At 43.8% G+C, this 20,542-nt stretch overlaps 1 protein-coding gene across 2 annotated transcripts in view; it reads right to left on the reverse strand.

Annotated features, from left to right (window-relative positions):
* The window catches only part of PCSK6 (proprotein convertase subtilisin/kexin type 6), a 106,041-nt gene extending 85,770 nt beyond the window's left edge, over nucleotides 1-20,271 (reverse strand). The window contains exons 1-2 of one of the 2 annotated variants that reach the window (XM_033920860.1): nucleotides 19,469-19,614; nucleotides 7,526-7,630 (exon numbers count right to left, since the gene is read on the reverse strand). In XM_033920860.1, the coding sequence (XP_033776751.1) occupies nucleotides 7,526-7,630; nucleotides 19,469-19,558 (195 nt within the window). In that variant the 5' untranslated portion in view covers nucleotides 19,559-19,614. Of the gene's footprint in view, nucleotides 1-7,525; nucleotides 7,631-19,468; nucleotides 19,615-19,891 lie in introns of those variants that run through there. The other variant, XM_033920859.1, reaches the window with a different exon arrangement.
* Between the last annotated feature and the right edge of the window lie 271 nt (nucleotides 20,272-20,542).

Consider the following 20,542-nt stretch of genomic DNA (forward strand, 5'->3'; position numbering starts at 1 on the left):
ATTACTGTTATATTTAAACTAGCCTTAGTACAAATGCATTCTCCTTTGCTTTCCTTCCTTCCAGGTGTGCCACAAGAAATAGGCATCTGTCACTGCCTGCACTGGTACCATTCCTCCTCTCTGCTCCCGGCGTACCAGAATTTTAGGGTTACCAGATGGGAGGGATTTCCAAACCCCGGCAGTTTGTACAGGTCTTGGAAGGACCCCTAGCTAAGGACCTCCGAGAATGCACGGACGTCGACGTGATGACATCATGCAAATTTCTCATACATCCCCTTTTTCTCATACACCCCCCCCCCCAACAAAAAAAAAACGTATCTATCACTCTCATAACTGCCAGATCAGTAAATAACGAAGACATCATTCTAAAAGACCTGACAGATAAAACCTGGGACATTTTCCTGATTACTAACACCTGGCTTAAAGACAATGATAGTTTACACTGGGTATATGTCCCTTAGGCTATCACGCTTTATCAGGCTCCTGTACACACAAAAAAAGGAGACGAGACAACCATTATCTGCCCTTGACCAATGGATTCCAGAGAAATATATATTGGTACTAGATCCTAATATGTCACATTAGGATAAAAACATGAACTATTAAGGATAACCCTGGCAAATTGCAATCTGGAAACTCTAGTTGTTTGTACCAGATCCCTAGTTTGTGTCAAGTTAGGATACAACCTTGTATTGCAAAACCGGTTCTGTAATTGTCAAATTGTAACCTGTCAACTATATAATATGTATGTTTAAATGTAATGACTATTTTACTGTGTCATATTATTATGTATTTATTGTATTTCTTCAATAAAATGTTATAATAATAATAAATTGTAAGCCATTCTGAGTTTCCAAGTTTATTATTTCTTGGATATACCAACTATCAAAAAAGTATAGTACAAGCAATTAAAATTTATAAAAAGGAGGGGAATATAAGACCATAAGGTGGTAAAAAATACAAGATTTTTTTAAAAAAAATACACTTCTCCCTCCGTATTCGTTGTGATAGGGGATTAACAGAACCGCAAATGCTAAAAAAGTGCGAATAACTTTTTTATATGTTATTTGCTGTTTTCTATTAAAAACCATCATGAATATGGTGAAACCGCAAATAACATGATGGGAGACCTGGCCCTGTTCCTGAAGGAGAGGAAAACCACGGTGACGAAAGTGCTGGGAATCAGCGATTTTCTCTGTAAACGCTTGGAATCAGAGATTTCTCTATGCAAGCTGATGTAATTTGGGGGGAGGAGCCAGCAAGCTAAAACCGCGAATGCTGAAACCGCAAATACGGAGGGAGAAGTGTAAAATATTGGCGGGGGGGGGAGGGAAGAGCCAATTGAGCTCTTTGGGGACAACAGGATAAAAAAATAAATAAATAAATGTGTGCGACATCATCGGTCAACATCTGCACATGCTCAGATGTCCTCTAGACGCAGACCTGAGCTTTAGCACGACACAGCTGAAAAATGTTTGCGCGACGCTAGCTTAGAAAGTTGAACTCTGTCACCTCTAGATAAGTCTGAGAAAGTACGATGGGATCTTGGCTAATGTGGGTCCCCTTCTGGCAAGATTTAAGGGGCCAACATGAGTAAAGTTCCTGATGCGATTACACTGTTTGGCTCCGCGCTTTTTGAGCTGGCATCAAACGGCGAAAGTTATATCCACGACATTTTCTTAGTCCTTTCTCACTGCACTTTATTCACCTTTACCTGTGTCTGTATCCACTGATTTGTTAGTGCTATAAAATATACATACTGAGATCAACTTGAACCCCTGATGCAGGCAGAATCACCGAAACATGGCCCATGTCAGGTTCTTGTTCTGACTTGATGTATACATATGTTGAACTTTAATCAAAGTTTTGTTTGCCAACTTGATATATTTGGTCATCACTGCTCTTTTCGTTTCTACCAGGACTGTGGAGTCAGTAGATAAATGTTCCGACTCCGACTCCTCAGTTTTTTGTACTTCAGACTCCGACTCCGACTCCAGGTACCCGAAATTTCCTCCGACTCCTCCTCCTCGACTCCGACTCCGAATCCACAGCACTGGTTAATTTTCAGACCGTTAAAATGGAATGTCAAGTTGAGAGAAATGAGCATTTTCGACACCACCTTCTTTTTGCTTTTAATCAAGGTTCTAAGGCCGCAGAAGCTGCTCGCAACATTTGTGCTGTGTATATAGTGGGTGCTATAGCTGAAAGAATCGCTCGTGATTGGTATGCCAAGTTCAAAAATGGAGTCGGTAGATAAATGTTCCCACTCCGACTCCGACTCCTCAGTTTTTTGTACTTCTGACTCCAACTCCGACTCCACAGCCCTGGTTTCTACTGCCACTTCATGCAGAATTTTTTTCCCTTTTTGGGGGGTGACTTAGCCCAGGACATTACACACAATTTTGATGAATAATTCCCTGCGGTACAGTTTTGGACTTGCTCCTTTCAAACTATCACTCCCTAATGAACAATAGCTTGAGTGGACCAGTACCCAAATTTATAGATGCACAGTATTCCATACACAAATACCAATGTGGGGGGGGGGGGGGAAGTGGGCGGAGGTTGAAAAGATTCCCATGAACCATGGGGCTCCTTTCACAAAGGTGCATTAGGGCCTTAACGCGCGGAATAGCGTGCGCTAAAATGCCCCGCGCGCTAGCCGCTACTGCCTCCTCTTGAGCGGGTGGTAGTTTTTCAGGTAGCGCACGCTAAAAATGCTAGCATACCTTTGTAAAAGGAGCCCATAGTTTATACGCTTTCCTTATTTGTTCAATTAAAGGTAAAGAGGGAACCAGTACATAGGGAGAAAGGCGCTTGCAAGCGAGAATCTTTATCTTATGTGTTAGCCTGTAACCCGTTCTGAGGTCCTTGGCGATGGTATAGAAAATTAAGAGCAATAGCGTTACAAAAAGGGAATTATAATAACTTTGCAAAGATTTGGGGGCCATTGGAAAAGTATTGTGATGAATAGGCATCAACTCTTTTCTTTTTTAGATTTATCTAGCACACTCAAGGGGGAGGGGGGATTTGGGGTGTAAGTTAAAAAGCTATGTTTATAATATATGGCATAATATAGTATAATGTTTTCTGGTTGAGAATTTGATGAAGGGTGGGTGGGTGAGGATTTTTATACTATTAGATATTACAGTGCTATATTGGAATTAATTTATGATACATTTTTGTGCACTTGTTATTTGAGTTAAAAATGAATAAAGATATTTAAAAAAAAAAAGAAAATTAACTAACTAAATACGGTCAAACCTTGGATAGCGAGTAACGTGGTTTGCGAGTGTTTTGCAAGACGAGCAAAACATTTCGTTATATTTTAACTTGATAAACGAGCGTTGTCTTGCAGTACAAGCACGTATATGCACGTCACGTCAAATACGCACAATATATGCGCGTCGCTGATCGCGGCTGAATGTAATACAAGCACCTGCAGTTCAAGCGCGCACGACTTGCGCACATCTCGCAGGGACAAAATGGGAAAATCGGTTCCCGCAGGGACAGGGAAAAATTTGTCCCCGTGTCATTCTCTAGGTCAGAGTATACAATAGAGAAAAAGCTGGAACGGCAGACATTACCCACCTTAGACACTCCTGGTGGGAAACAGTTGCAGTCTACTTGGGATCCTTTTTGGAACTCGCTGACGCCGACTGCCCGAAGCAAATTACTAAACTTGTAAAATTAACCTACAGTCTAGTATTTCTATCACAGCAAGTGAGAATATACCTGGCCTCTAGAGGAGGGAGGGGGTGGGGGTGTTTGTGGAATGGTAAAATTATAAACTGGTTTGTCTTGCTGAATTTACTGTGTTTTTCTGATACTGTACTTTGACATTGTTGATACATGTTTATAAGTGTCTCAATAAAATATGTTTTAAAAAATGTTTGATATAAGCAAATAAATGCCATACTGATCCAGTGCAATTTACAGATACACAAAACTGTAGGCAGAGGATTATTAGGGAGCAGAGATGTCAATTTGCAGTTCAAAAGTAGAAACCTGAGAAAAGTACATCTCAGAACGTTTGTATGGCTGAGTTTTCAAACCCCAGCCTTGCTCTCAACTGCACATCTCCCTCATCTAAGTATTTGCTCATCTCACCTCTTATACATAAGCAGGTGAAAGGTATGGAGAACCTGGATTACGAGGAAAGACTTAAGAGATTGGGGTTGTTCTCCCTTGAGAAAAGGAGACTACGAGGGGATATGATCGAGACATTCAAAATACTGAAAGGAATCGACAAAATAGAGCAGGAAAAAACGTTATTTACAATGTCCAATGTGGCACGGACAAGAGGACATGGGCTGAAGCTAAGGGGGGACAAGTTCAAGACAAATATCAGGAAGTTCTGCTTCACGCAACGAGGGGTGGACACCTGGAATGCTCTCCCAGAGGAGGTAATTGCGCAATCCACCGTTCTAGGATTTTAAAGCAAACTAGATGCACATCTCCTTACGAGAGGCATAGAGGATATGGGTGACTAAAATTACGCCAGGCGTGTGCAGATCGCTGGACTTGATGGACCGAAGGTCTGATCCGGAGATGGCGGTTCTTATGTTCTTATAATGCCTCATTCCACAGTGCCTCAGAGCCAACCTCATCAGTGATGTTACAATGGAGTAGCAAGATTCCAGAACCCCAAAGAGTAACAAAAGATTCTAGAACCCCCAAACAGTATCAAAAGAATAGCAAGATTCCAGAACCCCAAAGAGTAGCAACATTCCAGAGCTGAGATTGTAACACGGACAAGAGGACATGGACTGAAGCTAAGGGGGGACAAGTTCAAGACAAATATCAGGAAGTTCTGCTTCACGCAACGAATGGTGGACACTTGGAATGCTCTCCCAGAAGAGGTAATTGCGGAATCCACCATTCTAGGATTTAAGGGTAAGTTAGATGTACATCTCCTTATGAGTGGCATGAAGTGACATGGGTAGGGGTAGGCTAGATGCACTTCTCTTTACGAGAAGCTTGGAGTGATATGGGGACCAAAACCATGCCAGGGTACGCTGGCGGGGCCTCCGCGTGTGCGGATCGCCGGACTTGATGGACCTAGGGTCTGTTCCGGAGATGGCGCTTCTTATGTTCTTATAAAAATTGCCGCTGCTGGGTCCATCGTGCCCAACCGTCCGCTCCTGCAGCGGCCCATATGTCTGTCACTGATAACTTCACGCAGATCTGGATAAGGGTTCAAAAGGATGTTGCAGAAATACTGCTCAGACTCTCAGGTCACCAGATGAAAAGCATGGTGGGCTGAAAAACAACTGCCCACACTTAAACAGACACATTTCCCGATTATCTGTCTGCCTTAAAAAAAAAAAAAAAATCCTCAGTTACTCAAAAACAGAAGAATTAAAAAATTTTTTTTAATTAAATCATAGAATGAAGAAGCTCAGTGCACAGAACTTTTATTGTTTCAACTGATGAAGTATACCCAAAGATCACCTTCATTCATTCAAGCTAAAAGCCTTATTTATTTATTCACTTTTCTATATCATTCTCCCAAGGGAGCTCAGAACGGTTTACATGATCTAATCCAAGGTGACCAGTGCCAGGTCACTCGCAACACACCTACATGGACAGCAGCAGCTTAAAATGTTCCCTGTCTGTCCTGATGGGCTCACAATTTATCTAGTGTACCTGGGGCAATGAGTGACTTGTCCAGGGTCACAAGGAGAAGGCTGGGTTTGAACTCATAACCTCAGGGTGCTAAGGCTACAGCTTTAACCACTGCACCCCACATTCCCGCATAATGCATACACAAAATTATCCTGAGCACAAACATTTTAACATTTATTAAACTACACTCACAAAACAGTCATTTCACCAGAAAAATTGTAAAAGCATGTTGATACACTGCATCTGAATTTATTTTTTTTAATCAAGTGACAAAAAAAACAGTACACATGATCCTGGAAACAGGAATAGATCAATAAATCTCAATGGGATAACAATCCACAATAAGGTTTGCAATCATCGCCACCACCAACCCTCCCTGGAAATGGCAAGTACTTTACATTACAACTCATTTGACACAATAATCACGGCACAGCACTTATCGTTTGGAACAATACAGCCAGAGTTATCAAAGTTCAAACATCTGAGACCGTTTTATCATATCTGGTATTTTGCTAAACTTTGTAAAACCACACCTACAAACTCCAAACACGTCTAAAGAGTAATGTTTTCAATGGTACATCTACTTATTCCTCCAGATTCAGGAAAGATCACGTTGAGAAGAAGCAGCGAATACATGCAAAATAGCAGCAACAGAAGCCTCATGCACCATCAGTTTTACAGTCAAGATTCTCATTATTCAGTTTTAAAGTCAAGTTTTCTAGGAATTTCTCCTTATTGAGGATACAGAAACCATGTGTGGGTTAGGGAGACACACTTTTCACACTGCCAGATCAGGCTGATTTTAAAGATTGCTAATTATCCATGCCAACTGCCGGAAAATGTGGTGAAACCAGTTAGCTTAGCAGGGTTTAAAAAAGGTTTGGCTAAGTCCAGGGCCTCGGAGTGCTTTTCCGCCCCACTGGTCTCGCTTCCCCTCAGTAATTAGGGTGGGGGGAGTTTGGTTGCTGTTATTCTTCTTTTATATCTGCATGTTCTCTTATTATATACGATGCATCATTGTTTGTATTGTGTACCCTTGGGGTGCCCTGCTGTTGTATTTGTTGTTGTTTGCATCAATAAAAATTGTTTGAACCTAAAAAAGGTCTGGCTAATTTCCTAAAAGAGAAGTCCATAGGTCATTATTGAGATGGCTTATTCCTAGGATAAGCAGCATAAAATCTGTTTTACTACTTGGGCCCTGGGTGGCCACTGTTGGCAACAGGATACTGGGCTTGATGGACCTTGGGTCTATCCCAGTATGGCAATTCTTATGTTCTTATGTGGAGCCAACTAAAGGACAATCCAGCCATTGTGACATCACTGCTGAGGTTGGCTCTTAGGCATTGGTGAAATGAGGCTTTATGACATCACAATCTCAGCTCTGGAATGTTGCTACTCTTTGGGTTTTGCCAGGTACTTGGGACCTGAGTTGGCCATTGTTGGGCTTGATGGATCTTCGGTCTGTCCCAGTATGGCAACTCTTATGTTCTTATGTACCAGGCTCCAAATGAGGCCCACCAATTAACTGTTACTGGGTTGGAAGGGAATGATATTGAAAATTTGGTTATGAATTCCATGTAGATGCAAATGAAGGCTTTTGGCACCACTGCCCCAGCAGATTCCAATTTTGACTGAGCTACAGAGAAGAAACAGCCCAAAGAAGGAAAAATCTAAACCAAATCAAAACAACAATTTTTTACTGGGAGGGTGAGAATTCACCATCTTTTTTGCCTTTTTCCATCCATTTCCATGGCTCTGAAATAGAAATCCTTGTGCTAAGGTCACTTCCCACAGTTTCCAGGACCCCAACACTGCTCTTGAGCTAGTCCCTAGTACCAGACATTAACACGGTGCTCCTACTGATTTTGAGAAAGAAATATTAAAACGGATAATACCGCACCTTTGGGTCCATGCTAAGGAACGTGTGGGTACCTCGGCTTTTCAACGCAGACCTTTTGAAAGTTTTGCTGTGATAAAAATGGTAATAACCATCCAGACTGCCAATCTGCAAAACAAAATATGTACAAGAATTAAAAACACACGCGAGAGAAAAAGAAAAGGTGGCATATTTTAACAAAATAATGGTAAACATCTTTTGAGTAAAACTTGACTGCCAGTAACTGTTTTTAATAATTATGTCTTAGATAGGACAGGTTATCTCTATGAACAAATCAGATTATACCAGGGGTGTGAAAGTCCCTCCTCGAGGGCTGCAATCCAGTTGGGTTTTCAGAATTTCCCCCATGAATATGCATGAAATCTATTAGCATACAATGAAAGCAGTGCATGCAAATAGATCTCATTGGGGAAATCCTGAAAAGGATTGTGGCCCTTAAGGAGGGACTTAGACACCCCTGGATTATACTCTCAATCTTGGCTTTAGCTTCATTTTGATACCAGAAAAAAACCATCAGCATCAAAAAAATGAGTCAAGACTATTTCTCTAGAAGCCGGAGTAACGACTGTCTGTCCGTTTGGTCCTCTTATCTGGACATCCTATCCCCCATGGTAAAGAGTCAAATTATAAATAAACTACAGAAACCAGAGGCTCCTTTGTTGCCTTCTATTAATCATTAAGAGGGTGGGTTAGGGGAGTGGGTGGGAAGGCTGGAGGTTAATTTTGTATGCTGAGTCTGTTTGGTAGGACAGGTTTGCTACATTTTTATTTTGCCTTTTCTTGTGTTAATTCAAAGTATCTGGTACTGACATGAGGGTCTGTCATTTGCTATTGAATTTTTTTTTCTGTGACAAGAAGTACGGTGAATGAGAGACAAGTTACCGAGCAGAGAGAGGGGGGGGAGATGGTTGGGCAAGGGGTAGTGGGTGAGAAGAATGCCAAAAGACAAGTTATAGAAGGAAAGAGGAAAATACAGAAGATAGAATGGGGAAGGGTGAAAGAGGGAGATGCTAGTCTGAGGGGAGCTCTAACCAGATGCTAGTGCCGAGGCTGTAGCTCTAACCAGTGCACCACACTCTCCTTCAGTGCAATATCAGAAGTGAGCCAAGTATAGAACAATGAAGCCATTGTGACATCACTGCTGAGGTTGGCTCTTGGGCATTGGTGGAATGAGGCATTATGACATCACAATACGAGCTCTGGAATGTTGCTGCTCTTTGGGTTTCTTCAAGGCACTGGGACTTCTATACTGCCTTTTTGTAGCTCTATAACCATACTCAAAGTGGTTTACATATAGGTACTTCAACCATTTTTCCTTAACTATCCCAGTGGGCTCACAACCTGGGGCGGTGGAGGATTAAGTGATTTGCCCAGGGTCGCAGGGTGCTGAGGCTGTAGCTCTCCTCAGCAGGGTTCACTCTGCTGCTGGCAAAGAAAAAGCTGGCATCGCAATTTCCTCAGAGCATTTACAGACACTGCGTTGACTGTGAGAACTGAACAAAAACCAGGGAGGTTACCTGGAGGGACCCATGACCTCAGCTCCTTCCACTGCCCACGCTCACCACTAATTATAGCTCATAATCTACTAATGGGTTTCATTTTGGGAACATGGTCCTAACTAGCAGTTGCTTCTGGGCTGTGCAAAATTCACTTTTTTGATACCTTGCCCTCAGAGCCCTCTTAAATGCCCATATTTGACAACATCCTTTCAACTCAGATTTTTAGAAATGTCATTAAATTTATGCTTTTTCTTTATTTCCATCACTATTAGACCAAGAGCATAGAGGTCAACAGGATGCACTCTGGTGGAGGGAACACGACCAGTTGTCTGTCAGCCAGGTCTCCTCACTGTCTTATTCTGGAAGCAAGCGTGCATTTAAATATGATGGGAAAGATTTCATTTAGATTGCTCCGTTATTCCCAAGTTACACCTGTGCTGGCCTTGACATTCAAATCTGTCCGGGATCTATTGCCCAAGTACCATTTTGTCCCCGTCCCGTCGAGAACTTATTTTCCCATCCTGGAGAGTTCTTTTCCTGTCCCTGCCCCATTCCTGCAAGCTCCGCCCTCATCTGCATGAGCCTCAAACCCTTTCAGATCCTAAGCAGCAACATTCTAGAGCTCAGATTGTGATGTCATAATGCCTCATTCCACCAATGCCTAAGCTCCGTCCTCATCTGCACAAGCCTCAAACCCTTTAAAATCCTAAGTAGCAACATTCTAGAGCTCAGATTGTGATGTCATAATGCCTCATTCCACCAATGCCTAAGCTCCGTCCTCATCTGCACAAGCCTCAAACACTTTAAAATCATAAGCATTTGAGGCTTGTGCAGTTAAGGCAGAGCTTACAGGAATGGGGCAGGAACAGCGACAAAACTCACGGGGACAGGGAAACCGAGTTCCTGTGGGGATGGGGACAAATTTGTCCCCGTGTCATTCTCTAATTCCACCTTCAGCTATGACTGAAAAAAGATGTGAGCTGAATCTAAAATAGATATCAGAAGGCAGCATTTTCTACAGAATCCTATTTCACAACTTTTTTTAAACCCCGTTGCTCTCTCCCCTCCTATTGTTTTTTTCCCATACGTGTCTTATTTACTATCAACAACTGGTATTTATTTTCCCATCCTTTCCTTTTGTTCAATATGTTTTCGTAGGTTAGTTCTATTCGTTTGTTTTGTTTCTCCCAGAAACTTGTCATTTTATTGATTTGTACATCGCTTAGAATTTTGAATAAGCGATTAATGAAATTTATAATAAACTTGAAACTTGAGAATAAAAAGCTTATAGAAAAGGCAGGAGGCACCTGGGTTTGATTCCTGGCTCAGCTGCAGAAGTGACATGCATAGCCCGAGGTGGGGGGTAGGGGGGGGGAGTGGAGCTCTAGAGCACTGCAATGCCACTGAGCCACTCCTCACATTTGCTACTTTTACTTTCTTAGTATGGCAAGTTCCTCTTTTCTGGATTTCAAGGTAAGTCAGAACCAGGGCTCAGATCAGGTGCCATTAACCTTCATTAGCAAAACTTGCTTGGGAATTTTTCTCCCTGTTCTTATATTCCCCCCCCCCCCCCCAAGCTATCTTCAATCAGTTTGCAGTAACATTTCCTTAGTCAGGGGCCATCTACCAGGCCACTCTTCAGAAATTTGCAACACTGTCCCAAAATCCTATGTCTGGGTGTTGCTGGAGGATCTTTTCCACATTTGGATAAAGCCCTGAACTGGACATAAAAAGAAAGGGCAGGGTTGAATAATGTTTCAAGAATACTCCATACCCAGCCCATACTGCTAGCAAAATTCTGACGCACTTACGGTAATTGAGAACAATTATGAGATGTTATATCTATGGGTTCAATGCATTTAACCTCCCATCTGTTACAGGATTTATGCATACTGCAAATTATAGGACAGCTTTTTCTTGCCCCACCCACAGAGCTAATTTTCACTGCTTTCCGCTGAAAGGTCTCTGGGAAGTCTACTTCAAGGAAGCCGGAGACATGGACATGAGGCAGGAAAACCCCCAGAATAACCGTTTTTAGATAAATTAAGCTGCCCACAGTTACCATGTGTGGCACAAAATGTCAGAGGCCCCGGATGGAAAATAGTAACCCCGATTGCAACACTAATTGTGAGTGAACTCCCTTAACCTTTTCTTCTCGTTCAACTGAGAATAGCAGCCGTGCTCACTGAAGGTGTTTCATTCTATCATAAGTTGTATGATCTAATCCAAGGTGACCAGTGCCAGGTCACTCGCAACACACCTACATGGACAGCAGCAGCTTAAAATGTTTCCAAAAATAAATGTATAGTACAAGTGAAAGTGATTACACATAAAATTCTCTCAGCTATACTGGAAAACGATGCACTGCTTGTCAGACAAATGGTCCATCTGTTCTCACGGTGGCCAATCCAGGTCTCTAGTAACTGGCCAAAACCCAAGTAGCAACATTCCATGCTACCGCTCCAGGGCAAGCAGTGGCTTCCCCCATGTCTTCCTCAATAACAGACAATGGACTTTTTCTCCAGGAACTTGTCCAAACTTTTCTTAAAACCAGCTACGCTATCTGCTCTTACCACATCCTCTGGCAATGCGTTCCAGACCTTAACTATTCTCTGAGTGAAAAAAGATTTCCTCCTATAGGGGTTTAAAAGTATTTCCCTGTAACTTCATCACGTGTCCCCTAGTCTTTGTAATTTTTGACGGAGCAAAAAAAATAAAAAATCGATCCACTTGTAGTTCTGCTCCACTCAGGATTTTGTAGACTTCAACCGTATCTCCCCTCAGCCGTCTCTTTTCCAAGCTGAAGAACCCTAACCGTTTTAGTCTTTCCTCATACGAGAGGAGTTCCATCCCCTTTATCGTCTTGGTCGCTCTTCTTTGAACCTTTTCTAGCACCACTATATCTTTCTTGAGATAAGAAGACCAGAATTGAACGCAATACTCCAGATGAGATCGCACCATGGAGCAATACAGGCGCATTATAACATTCTTAGTTTTGTTAACCATCCCTTTTTAAATAATTCCTAGTATCCTATTTGCTTTTTTGGCCACCACTGCACATTGGGCGGAAGGTTTCATTGTATTGTCTAAGATGATACCCAGATCCTTTTCTTGGGTGCTAATCCCCAAGGTGAACCCTAGCATCCAGTAACTGTGGTTCAGGTTATTCTTCCCAATGTGCATCACTTTGCATTTGTCCACATTAAATTTCATCTGCCACTTGGCACCCAGTCTTCCAATTTCCTAAGGTCCGTCTGCAATTTTTCACAATCTGCATGCATTTAACAACTTTGAACAGTTTAGTATCATCTGCGAATTTAAACACCTCACTCGTCATTCCAATTTCCAGATCATTTATAAATAAGTTAAATGGCACCGGTCCCAGTACAGATCCCTTTGGCACTCCACTGTTTACTCTCCTCCATTGTATTCAATAACCAATTCCTAATCCACAACCGAACATTTAAAAAGGTATATGGGGAGGGGTGTATGGAGAAAGGAGAGCAGCCAGTGAAGATGGCGTTCAGAGTGGTACGCCCCACCTTACTCTGCCACTGGTCCTCTCATGCCCTCTCCTCCTTTTCTCTCCCTCGACCTCCCTACCTGCCATTACTATCACCCATAAAACAATTTTAAATGATTTTTCACACACAAAGCACAGGCACATCCATGACATGCCCATGTGTATGCCCCCCCCTTGACAGTTACATGCTATTACACATGTAACTGGCAATTATGGGTACTAATCATTTATTTATTTAATTAATTTTCCATCCTGTTCTCAGAACAGGTTATTTGATACACATAATATACAATTATCAGATTACAAGTTGCCATAGTTACAGTACGTGCGTAAGACGACTATTCTATAAACTATGCACTATAAAAATAAATACATTTTCAACCCAAAAAACTCGCTTAAGAACATTTTCAACTTCCATAACTTATTGAGCTGAACTGCGAAAAGTCACTGGTAAATTTATTTATTTAAATAAACTTATATCCTGCCTATACCTAAGCAAGTTACAGAATATATAGAAAAGTATAACATCAACATAATAAATAAAACATTGATCAGCCAATATTTAAATCCATGCAACCAACCAGGAACAGCTCCTGGCCGGTGAGAGAACCTATTTCCCGCTGGATATTGCCCGTTAGCACAGGGCTTGACAGTTTCTTAGGAGCCAGACCAAAAATGTAGAAGCCAGATTTGTAACAAGGTTCGCATGCAACACACCCTTAGCTCTCTACCACTCCCCAGGATGCAAAGAACCACCGAACACAGTTATCTTCATGTACTTCATCAGTGAGAAATCCGGGACGGATGCCATACACATACAGTCAAATCTCGGTTTGCGAGTAACGCGGTTTGCCAGTGTTTTGCAAGACGAGCAAAACACTCAGCAAACATTTGTCTCGCAAACCGTGCGCCGCCCCGATAAACGAGCACTTACAGCTGCAGGCAGCGCCGCTTCAGGGGGACGCCTCTTCCGTCCGCCAGCCAGCCTTCCACGCTGGGTGCCTTCCGCACCATGTTGAAGAGCCTCTGAGCCCACGCAGCCAAGCGCCGTCCCACCTGCATGTTGCATATGATCACGCAAAACGTCAATCATCGATGTGCATGGTTAAATGTGGCGCGCATGTGGGAGGGCGCTCTGCTGCGTGGGCTCAGGGGTTCTCCAGCGTGGTGCGGAAGGCACCCAGCATGGAAGGCTGGCCGGCGGACGGAAGAGGCGTCTCCTTGAGGCGGCGCTACCTGCATCTGTACAAGGACCCCGATGGTTGCATGCGGCTGACCACTACAAACTGCAGCACCCGACAGGTACACACCCCTCGCCACTTCCTCCCAGTTCCTTGGCACCTTTTGGGTTGTGCAACAAATTGTCAGTGTTGCCATTATGGCCTATGGGGAAAGTTGCTTTGCTATACGAGTACTTTGGATTACGAGCATGCTTCCGGAACTAATTATGCTCGTAAACCAAGGTAACACTGTAGTTCTTTTTGAAATGTGGTTGAATGTTAGCAAGTTCAGTGTGAATCTGCCCAGCATCATCAAGAAAGCTATCTTAAAATGGGAGGTGGGTCACCTGGGGTCACTCCCTGCACCGGCCTACAATAATATTATTAATTATTCCACAAAAATAATGGTTAATTTTTTTAAAAAAAATTTTAAATGTGTGAGGAGTATCCTCAATGTGAGGTTGCGAGCTCAAAAAAGCCACTCCATAGGAACCGTTCTATTGCTCAACCACACAACCAGAGGCAGGGCATAATAGACCAGCCATACAACACCATCGGGTTACTCCCATTGTGTGCATAACCCACCTCCCTTTGAAGTTCCATAGGATTGGACATTGGGGGTCTACGTTTGATTTCATCAAGAAAGCTAGCATATTTTCCCTTGGACTATGTCATACAAATATATACTGTATATATATATTCAAAATTCTGGTGTCATCTCAATAGCAGCAACATGAAATCCCTCCACTGCCGGTGTCAGGTCAAAAGCGCGCCGGGACAAAGGCGCGCCCAGACAATTGAGCGCAGCGCAGGGGCGTGTGCCGCAGAAAATTACTGTTTTTAGGGCTCCAACGGGGGGTTTTGTTGGAGACCCCCCACTTTACTTAATAGAGATCGCGCCGCTTTGTGGGGGGTTTGGGGGGTTGTAACCCTCCACATTTTACTGAAAACTTCACTTTGTCCCTGTTTTTAGGGAAAAAGTTAAGTTTCCAGTAAAATGTGGACGGTTACAACCCCCCATAACGCCGGTGCGATCTCTATTAAGTAAACTGGGGGGGCTCCCCAACAAAACCCCCCCGTCGAATCCCCTAAAAACTGTAATTATCTTCGGCGCGCGCCTCCGTCTTGCGCTCAGTTGTCGGTGCGTGCCTTTGTCTTTCGCTGGGTTGTCTATGAACCCCACTGCCAGATACGTTTGAGTTCATCAAGAAAGCTAGCATATTTTCCCTCGGACTATGTCATACAAATATATACGGTATATATATATATATATATATATATATATTCAAAATTCTGGTGTCATCTCAATAGCAGCAACATGAAATCCCTCCACTGCCAGATACTTTATGAAGGACAACACCTTAAACAAGCAATCGGCAGCAGCGATCACAGCAGAGCAAGTAGAACACAACACTGGCCTAGACTGGCAGTGATGATCTAAGTTAGGCCTAGATTCACTAAACTTACCGATCTGGATCGTTGTTGGGCGATTCTTGGCCAAGTTTTGCCAAGCAACTGATTCACTAAAGATTCTACATGCAAATGATCTGATTGGACGCCCTATAGCGATCCCTATAGCGATCCCACTGATCGCTGCAAGAGCTGTAAGAGCGATCAAAACACATTGTTGTTTATTGATGCAATTTACGCATGCGCTAGCTCTTCACCCGAACTACGTAGGTAGTGGGCGGGGTTTATTCCCGCATGTCATTGGCGGCATAGGACAAGCGAGCTCAAAAGAAAGGGGGAGGGGTGACTGCAGTTTACTTTTGCTGGCCCTACGAATTGGACTTTTTTTTTAAAAAGGAATGATTTGTGGCCGACGCAGTGAATTATTTTGTGTAGCCAGATTATCGAACAGAACATGCTTTAAAACCACGGGCTCATAATGCGCTTGCAAAATATATAAAAAAGGAATTCTTACGCTTATGTAAAGATCTTTTACAGTTTTATTTTTAATTTTGATAGTTGTTTTATATGGGGTTGTAACCTCGATACTGATATTTCAGGGCGGAAGAGGGCAGGAAAGTCGGCAAGGATAGTAAGCAACTGGTCTTCAGCAGTCGCTTTTTTTTGGATCGTTAAAACCAATCGATGTCCCTTCTTCTGATTAGTGAATCGATGGCTTCCTACTTTTGCATGCCATTTCCCCTCATTTGCATGGGTGGATCGGATCGGAGATTGATGGGGAAACTGTTTAGTGAATCGGGTCAGGGAACGATCGCAAAACCAGTAAAACTGGTTTTGCAATCATCGTTACAGGATCGAAAAGTTTAGTGTTTCTCAACTTGGTCCTGAAGTCCCCCCCTTGCCAGTCAGGTTTTCAAGCTATCCGCAATGAATATGCATGAAAGAAATTTGCATATAATGGAGGCAGTGTATGCAAATGAAGTTTGCATTGTGGACAGCCTGAAAACCTAACTGGCAAGGTGGGGGGACTCTAGGACTGAGTTGAGAAACAGTAATCTAGGCAGTGATAATTGCACAACTTCTAGCCCAAGCTGACGGCAGCAGAGATCACGATGGCAGCGTAAACAAGTACAGAATGTAGTGGTAGTGACTATTTGGGGGGGGGGGGGGGGGAAACAGACCTGCAACATTTCCAGCTGGCACAAACAGCAGTAGGGACCACAAGAGTTAGGAAGGAAGCAAACAAGAGACTGGTTATGGGGATTTCAATTCCTCAGCTCTCCAACTCTCTGCTCTTCCCAGCATGCAAAGCACACATGGCTGTTAAGAAACATATGGAATTGATATCTAATGTAATTTTTGACCACACACCAGTGTGTCCTGGTTGAGAACCACTGCTTTATGGACCTGATGCCTGCCTCAATCAGGGACTGGATATTAGGCTAGAAACCTTTTCTCTGCATCAGTCTGAGTGTTCTCATATTCTTGGTATTTGTTTTAGAAGTCATAAATGCATCTCATTAAAGCAGGCGTCGGGTACAGATGCTTTTGGTCTGGACGTGACCAGGCTGGCATTCCCATGCATTGTGTCTTTCTCTGTACTTTAAAAGCATGACACAAGAGTGAGAATTGCCATGGAAGGGACCAGATAATGGGCCACAGTTACAAGACTCTTATGGTTGATTATGTGTGAAAAAACACAAAGCCCTCTATTCAACCTCCTTCTCCTTCAATCATTTCACCGTATAATGTTTACTAACTAGGGCTAGATTCACAAAACTTACCGATCGTGTACTGATGGTTTTGCGATCGTTTCCCAACCCGATTGTTCCCCGACCCAATTCACTAAACAGCTGTGCGATCAATCTCCGATCCGATCCGCACATGCTTATGAGGGGAAATGCCATGCATAAGTAGGAAGCCATCGATTCACTAAACAGAAAAAGGAACACCGATTGGGTTTGCCGATCCTAAATGAAGCAACCGCTAAGGACCAGTCGCTACTGTCCTTGCCGACTCTCCTGCTCTCTGCCGCCCTGAAAACAACCATCAACATTAAAAAACTGTACATAGGCATACTCCCCCCCTTTTTATATACTGTGCAAAAAGAGCAATGCGAACCCATGGTTTCAACCCGCAGGTTTAAAGCGTGTTCTGTTCCATTCTGCCCGCACAAATTTAAATGATTCCTTTCGGGAGCTGCTCTGGATCTATGCCACCCCTCCCACTTTGTTTTGACCTCGCTTGTGCGGAGAGCAAGTGCATGCACGGTTGGCATCTACAGCCACGATCGCTCTGCAACGATCCGTAGGGCGTGTGCCCAATTAGATAATTTGCATGAGGACTCTTAGTGAATCAGCTGCCCGGCAGAACTCAGTCACGAATCGCCCAACACCGATCCAGACCGGTGAGTTTAGTGAATCTAGGCCTATAACCCCGATTCACTAAAGTCAGCGATCGTCGCTAAACCTGACGATCACGGCTATCCACCCGATTCACTAAACGACTCCCCGCGTGTTTTTCTCCATTTTCCGATCCGATCCAACCCATGCAAATGAATAAAACCATCGGGGTCCTTGTATGCAAAATAGCCAAGCGACTGATTCACTAACATTTGCTTGGCTATTTTGCATTGGGTTTTACAATTCTAAATCCCGACTGCTGTAGACCTGTCGCTAACTGTGTTACTGACAGGTCTGCCTGGGGAGGGGCTTTTTTTGTGGGGGGGGGTTTTAATGGCACTGATATTTTGCATGTATTACACACACGCAAAATATATGCTCAATTTATTTAAAAAAAAAAAAAAAAAGACCCCCTCCCTCGCCGAACCCCCAAAAATGGCAGGAGGAATGCCCACTCCCTCCTGCCACCAGATGCTCTTTCTGTGCTGGAATCGCTGCTTTTTAACATATTTATAAGTGACTTAGAGATGAGAATAACTAGTGAGGTATAGGCAGTCCCCAGGTTAAGAACAAGTTACGTTTTTAAAACTGTTCATAAGTCATATTTGTATATAACTCAGAACTTGTAGATTTTAAGATTCTTGCTGCTTACCTCTGCTTCCTACCAGCGTTCCCTCTGGTAAAGCATGTACAACCACACTTCTTAATGTGCATCATTCCTGAATCTGCTACAATAGGGTTGCCAGATTTTCCAATTGAAAAATCTGGACCCCCTAGACCTGCCCCCAGGCCCGCCCAGGTAAACCCACCTCTGCCCCGTCCCGCATCCTGCTACCTGCTCTTGTCGAGCAGGGAGGAAATCCACGCATACGTGGATTTCCTCCCTGCCCGACGCAATTTGAGGAGGCTTTTCAAAACCCGGACAAAGTGCTCAGTGAAATCAAATGAAGTCTTGACCACGTTCATAAGTACGAGTCGTACTTAAATCGGGTGTTTGTAACTCAGGGACTGCCTGTAAGGAAATTTGCTGATGACACAAAGTTGTTCAAAACTGTTAAATTGCAAGAAGACTGTGGGAAAAAGTGCAAGAGGACCTTTTGAGACTGGGAGACTGAACATCCCAATGGCAGATGACATTTATTGAGCAAGTGCAAAGTGATGCATGTGGGGAAGCGAAATCTGAACTATAGCTATAGGATACAAGGTTCCACATTAGGAGTCGCTGTCCAGGAAAAGGTTCTAGGTGTCATCATTGACACCAGGTTGAAACCCTCTGCTCAGTGTGCGGCAGGGGCTAAGAAAGCAAATATGAGTGCTAGGGACTATTAGGAAAGGAATGAAAGCAAAAATAAGAAAGTTTACAATGCCTTTGTACAGCTCCAGGGAGCAACTACACCTCAAATACAGTGTGCAGTTCTGGTCATTGCATCTGAAAAAAAGATATAGAGGAATTAGAAAATGTACAGAGAACAGTGACAAAAATGATAAAGACGATGAGCTGAATTCCCTATGAGAAAAAGACTTCAGCTTGGAGAAGAGACAGCTCAGGGGAGATATGATAAGAGATTTAGCTATGTGGGAGAAAAGATTTCTTCACTCAACATTTAATTAAACTCTGGAATTCATTGCCACAGAATGTGGTATAAGCTGTTAGCTTAGCAAGATGTAAAAAAAAAAAAAAAAAAGGTCTGGACAATTTCCTAAAAGCCAAAAGCCAAGAAACCATTTTTAATATGGATTGGGAAAATCTACTCTTTTGGGATCCGAAAGGTAGTTGCGATCTGTTGGAAATAGGATAGTGGACTTGATGGACACTAGGAAATGCAGCCTTGCCCAACTGCCAACACTTCAGATTGAACCAGGAAGGTGACCATCAGTTTCTGGGGAATCACCTTTTGCCACCATGAAGAGCAAAGGGAAAACGAATCACCAACATATTCCTCTTTTTTCCAAAAGTGCCCTGTGCAAAACTTTTCAAGCATTTCTTGACTTTATCAGGAATGCGTTACTCCCCGTTGGCTCCTATCATTTATTTGTTGACTGTCCCTCAACTGAACCGTCCCATGGCGGCAAAGAGCAAAGCGCTTCCATTGGTCCAGGTGGCTCGCGCGTGCGGCGCAACCCGTCCCCATCAAGCACAGCTGGCAATCAAGCGCGAGCCTCGTCCCAATTCAGCCCCGGTCTCGTGCCTCGACTCTCCCCCCCCCCCTCCCCCAAGCGCGCTAATTACCGCACTTCACATCGCTTCCATTGGTCCTCGCGCTCCCCATCAAAGGCACGCCCCCAACGCCAGCCTCGTCCCGGTAAGAGCTTACCTGTCCCAGATTCACATAGCCGTAGCGGGAAGCCAGCCGGGCCGCCTCCCGCGCTCCTCCGCTCACTTTCAGCGCCCAGTGGTTCGAATAGACGGCGCGCGAGGAGAGCGCGAGCGCGGCGGGCAGGCAGAGCAGCAGGAGCAGCAGCAGCGGGCGCGCGGGCATGGTGGTGGCGGCGGCGGAGCCTTCACGAGGCCAGCGCGAGCAGCATGCTCCGTCCCCTCCCCTCCTGCTGTACACACGCGCCGCCAAAACTTGTAGGGCGCGAGGGAAGCGGCAGGCTCGTGCTGGGCGGCGCGAGGGGGAGGAGGGCCCGGGCCAATAGGCTCGCGCCGGACCTTCTGCCGGGGCTGCAGCCTTCACCTGCCAGTCGCATTCCAACGCTGAGCAAGCAGAGTGACTGGTCCATCATAAGTGCTGTTGTGTTACAATTGAATGCACAAAAAGAAAAATGTTGGAGCGCTTCTTGTTTTCAGAGTGACTTCAGGGGTGTTGCTGACCCTAAAATCAGTGTAAAAAAATACTGATAGAAAATAATGGTGTAACTTTTTCATATTGTGATTAATAAATCACGTTGCTGCATCTGTTCTCTTCCACTCCCAATCCCTATCCTCCCTATGATCCGTAAGAACATAAAACATTGCCATACTG

The sequence above is a fragment of the Geotrypetes seraphini genome, chromosome 14 (genome assembly GCF_902459505.1).
Source record: "Geotrypetes seraphini chromosome 14, aGeoSer1.1, whole genome shotgun sequence".
In the NCBI taxonomy this organism is placed as follows: domain Eukaryota; kingdom Metazoa; phylum Chordata; class Amphibia; order Gymnophiona; family Dermophiidae; genus Geotrypetes; species Geotrypetes seraphini.